The sequence below is a fragment of the Daphnia magna genome, linkage group LG7 (genome assembly GCF_020631705.1).
Source record: "Daphnia magna isolate NIES linkage group LG7, ASM2063170v1.1, whole genome shotgun sequence".
NCBI classification, from domain to species: Eukaryota; Metazoa; Arthropoda; class Branchiopoda; order Diplostraca; family Daphniidae; genus Daphnia; species Daphnia magna.
The window spans coordinates 9,293,860-9,298,074 of NC_059188.1; the positions used below are offsets into that span (position 1 = coordinate 9,293,860).

At 37.4% G+C, this 4,215-nt stretch overlaps 1 protein-coding gene across 1 annotated transcript; it reads right to left on the reverse strand.

The window, feature by feature from the left end:
* Nucleotides 1-1,367: 1,367 nt before the first annotated feature.
* Nucleotides 1,368-2,961, reverse strand: LOC123474128. The gene is made up of 7 exons (XM_045175979.1): nt 2,848-2,961; nt 2,662-2,774; nt 2,372-2,598; nt 2,179-2,308; nt 1,981-2,120; nt 1,675-1,915; nt 1,368-1,609 (listed from the first exon to the last, which is right to left on the reverse strand). Exons 1-7 carry the CDS (start codon nt 2,880-2,882, stop codon nt 1,380-1,382), a joined length of 1,116 nt encoding a protein of 371 aa, XP_045031914.1. The 5' UTR covers nt 2,883-2,961; the 3' UTR covers nt 1,368-1,379.
* Between the last annotated feature and the right edge of the window lie 1,254 nt (nt 2,962-4,215).

Here is a 4,215-nt window from a genome sequence, read left to right on the forward strand (position 1 = left end):
GACGCTAGGGCGGATAGAGGAAAGATACTACTGGCCACGCTTACGACAGCAGGTACTAAACTACGTGCGGGCATGTCCTCCGTGTCAGGCAAGAAAAAACCCGCCAGTAGAACCTCAGGGACACATGGAAATCATCCGCGTGGAGAGACCTTTTCGAAAAAGTTGGGATGGACATATTGGGGCCTTTTCCCGTGTCGGTGGGGGGCAAGAAGAATATCATCGTTGCGGTGGATTATCTCACCAAGTGGGCAGAGACGAGGGCCGTTCAAACTGCGACGGCCCGAGACGCGGCTGAGTTCTTCGTCGAGGAGATTGTCTTACGGCATGGGGCGCCGGAGGGTGTGGTTACCGACTGTGGAAAGTGTTTCGTCGCGGAGTTCACGAAGGAAGTCATGCGTCTAATGGAGGTGGACCATAGAACGACAACTCCTTATCATCCCCAGGCAAAGGGCCTGGTAGAAAGACTAAACCACACGCTTGGGGACATGCTATCGATGTATATAAACAGCACACACACTAACTGGGACGACATTCTGCCCTATATTAAATTCGCGTACAACTCTAGTGTTCAGGAATCGACCGGAAAGACACCTATTTACCTTCTCTAAGGCAGAGAAGCGCGGTTGCCGGCGGATGTAGTGATGGGAGTACGCGCGACGCCTCTTGCAGAGGATCCTGATGCACTGGCCCGGAATTTGGAAGCCGCGAGAAAGATTGTGAAAGAACGATTGGTACAGGTACAAGAACGACAGAAGCGGTACTATGACGCGACTCGAAGAGCTACACCGGAATTCAGCCCAGGGGAAGAACTACTGGTCCCGTACGCGACAGATAGCTTAAAAGTACTGGTTTAAGCTTAGAAAAAAGGAAAAAATCCCTTGTTTACTAAAAACTTAGTAAGCTTAACTTTGCAACATCCAGAACCATGATTTTAGCAAACTTAATATAGCTGTTACCTTGGCTAGCTAAAAATAGCTTTTTTCTTCAAGCTTATCACAGCATGCTTCTTTTTAAGTATAAATTAAATAGCTAAATTCAGCTGGGTGTAGTAAAAGCTGTTTTAAGGTAATAATTAAACTAGCTGTTCTTACCATAGATACTAATATTTATTTTTATAAAAATGCAGACGACGCGAATAATTAAGAAATGCGGGAATTTTGTAAAATGTATGATTTACATCACACTTCTGTATTAACTGCTGACTTGGTTACAATAACAGATTGGAGTTGACGATTAAAAGGACGACTGACATAAAATTAACACAGCATAGTTAACAACACGAGAAATACTATAGGCTTCATGAACCACTTCATGAACCAATCAAATATCAAAATCTTGGTTTAACAATTGTTAAAGGGACCATTTTAAGGAGATGAAAACTAATCGTAATCTGATGGGTTGAGATCATCATTTTCTGCACTTCGTCCATCACCATTTTCTGCACTTCCCCCGTCACCATTTTCTGCCGCACATTCAAAGGCTGCTTGCTTCTTCTTTAACTTTTTTTCACTCGTATGACATGACAACAAGCGATCCCCAACGGAAGTTTTGATTTGTTCAGGGGTTAAAATGATGCTATGCCAAGTTTCCCATTTTGGAATCAAGAACCCTAACAAGAAAAAGAAAAAAAGAATGAAATTAATTTGAATTCTGTAGGTGAATATGGACTTGTACTTTCGATTGCTTCTAGGATATCTTCCGGAAACTTGGGCTTAGGAATACTTCCAGGAATGCTAGGACATGCTTTCCCAGCTAGACTAAACTGAGCTAATTCTGCTGGCTCATACCACGCTGATAACAAAATTGAAACGGTTTTGTTTAATCGCCTATGTGGGTTTTGTGTTTTCGTACGTCCAGAAATAATAGCTTCCCTCAATTTTTGTGGATTAATGGTAACATTACCATGGAATTTCACCTATAAGAAGTTTGAAAATTGCTTTTGAAGTAGTAAGTGTAAAACAATTTTGACTATAGGCTTACTGGAGTAAATGTATCAGGTGTTGTTGAAACTTTTGAACCAGGAGAAGGTCTTGGTGTACCAGGAAGTTGGCCAACGGTTGGTCGATCTGTTGCTGATCCGTCTATGAACCTTTGAATAATAACAGTGTGCTCACGAACAGCTGAAAACCGGACAAAAACGGTTACAATTGAAAAACGAGATATTTGAAATACACTTACTTGAAGTAAGTATGCGAACTGGATCTTCTTTTAGTGTTTTTATTTCTTCTTCGAGAGCAATGATCCTTTGTTGCATTTCCCTTTGGTCAATTTCAAGTTTTATCCTTTTGGCGTCGCTTTCAGCTAGTTCCTGAAAATAATTTCATTACATTTAGTTGATAATAAAAGCCAAAAAATAAAAACAAATGTGTACTCTTTCAACATCCTCGTAAGTTGCTTTTTGATTTGTTAAGGGTTCTGCTTCTGAACTTTCAACATTTTCATCAAGACTCGTATTAGAGGCAGTAGACAGCTGTTCCATGTTTGTGAGATACTGTAACTGAGTTCGAGCTCTTGGACGTCCAGATACCCTTGGATCATTTTGGCTCATCATATATTTTATAAGAGCAGTCCGCTGATTGGATAAAATATCTTTATCATCTTTAGAAAAACTTCTGAATTATGCACGTCAGACTTAAATTGGAATATAATGATTGATATAACCTGATATGCATACTGCAGTTGCTTGCCGGATGATTGTATTTTTGCAGCTTTCTAGATTGCTGTACTGAGTTAAATGCCAAGATGATGTATCAGTTGGTAGTGGTGGTTTCCACCTATGAAAACAAAATATTTCATGATAAAAACATTAAGAAATGAGTTCACAACACCATATCACAAAATTGTTACCTGATTGCAAGGTTACGATGTTTTTCAATGTACATTTATACCAAAGGAACTGCATCTTCTTCTATTTCTGGTAATACAGGTTTTACCACATGCGAAATCAGTCCAATACCAGGTAAGTGTTCCATAAAATCAAACACAATCATCACTTTTGAGTGTTTTGTCAGAGGCCGAGAAATGCTCGCCGTACTTCCATCTTGAGACCTTTCGTCTTCATTACCAAAATTTGCCATTTTTGAAACTAAGTTTCAATCAATAGACATTGATTATAATTTCCTTAAAAGTTTGTAAGTTCTTTAGCAAAGGATAATTTTTTTCACAATCAACTTATCTGAATTCTGCCTAAATGCGAGACAATTTCACTTCCATGGCCAAACTCACCATCAGTCAGCAGCCATCGCTATGCTGTTAACTGGCTTTTGGCGCCAAATCCATGATGTTGCCAGATTGATTGCTAATCATTGTTAAAGCGGCCCTTCGGGGATTTTATAAACAATGACAGCTGCTCAGTGACAGACGACGTGTTATAGCTTCATGCAATGAAATATCACAGATGTATGTTGTAACTGCTCTTGTGAACAACTTTGAGACGGATTAAATTGAGAAATGAGAAAAATAAAACAAAGCCTATTAACTATTATTAAAAAGGCTATAAACCATTGCATCTTGAACTTTTTCTAGAGATAATGAAATAACATATATGGTTTATATTTAATAAAAACAAGCATGATGCTGAATGAAGGCAACTGTAAAAATATCATATTCTAGCTAGAATAAAAAATATGATAAAATATGTGATAATTCAAGCAAAAGAAAATTTAATCAACTCTCAGCTTATTATTTATTCGTTATATTTAAATACTTTTCTAAACATAGCATAGAATAAGCTTACATTAACATAACCTTTATTTAGAATTATATAGCATAAAATCAAAAAGAAAATTTTAGCTGGTTTCAGCTTATTTATTCGTTACTTTTGTAATCATAGCATAGAATGAGCTTACATTAACAAAACGTTTATTCAGAATTATATAGCATAAAATCGAAAAGAAAATGTTAGCTGTTTTCAGCTTATTTTTTCCCTAGATGATAAAAAGAAAGCTTTGCTAAACTTTCGTTTTCATTACTTTAATTGTTTCAAGTAGCTTTAAGGTGAATCAAAACCAAGGAAGAGAAAGTAAAAGTAAGTTCAAGCTTACTAAAAAAAAGTATAAGGCTGCTCGATAAAATATCCGTAATTTTCAGCTTAATAAAGCTTGAAAGACAATCACCATCGACGGAATTTAAAAAATCTAGCTAAATCAAGCAAGACAAACCTTACTCGTGGGCTACTATATGAAATAAAGGCTAATGTAAGCTAACTTAAGCTTG

Coding starts and splice junctions, on each gene's coding strand:
- LOC123474128 (XM_045175979.1), bottom strand. CDS start 2,882: ATGTACATTGAAAAACATCGTAACCTTGCAATCAG. Junction 2,599..2,661: donor AACTGCAGTATGCATATCAG/GTTATATCAATC, acceptor GTTTTTCTAAAG/ATGATAAAGATATTTTATCC. Junction 1,916..1,980: donor CACCTGATACATTTACTCCA/GTAAGCCTATAG, acceptor AACTTCTTATAG/GTGAAATTCCATGGTAATGT.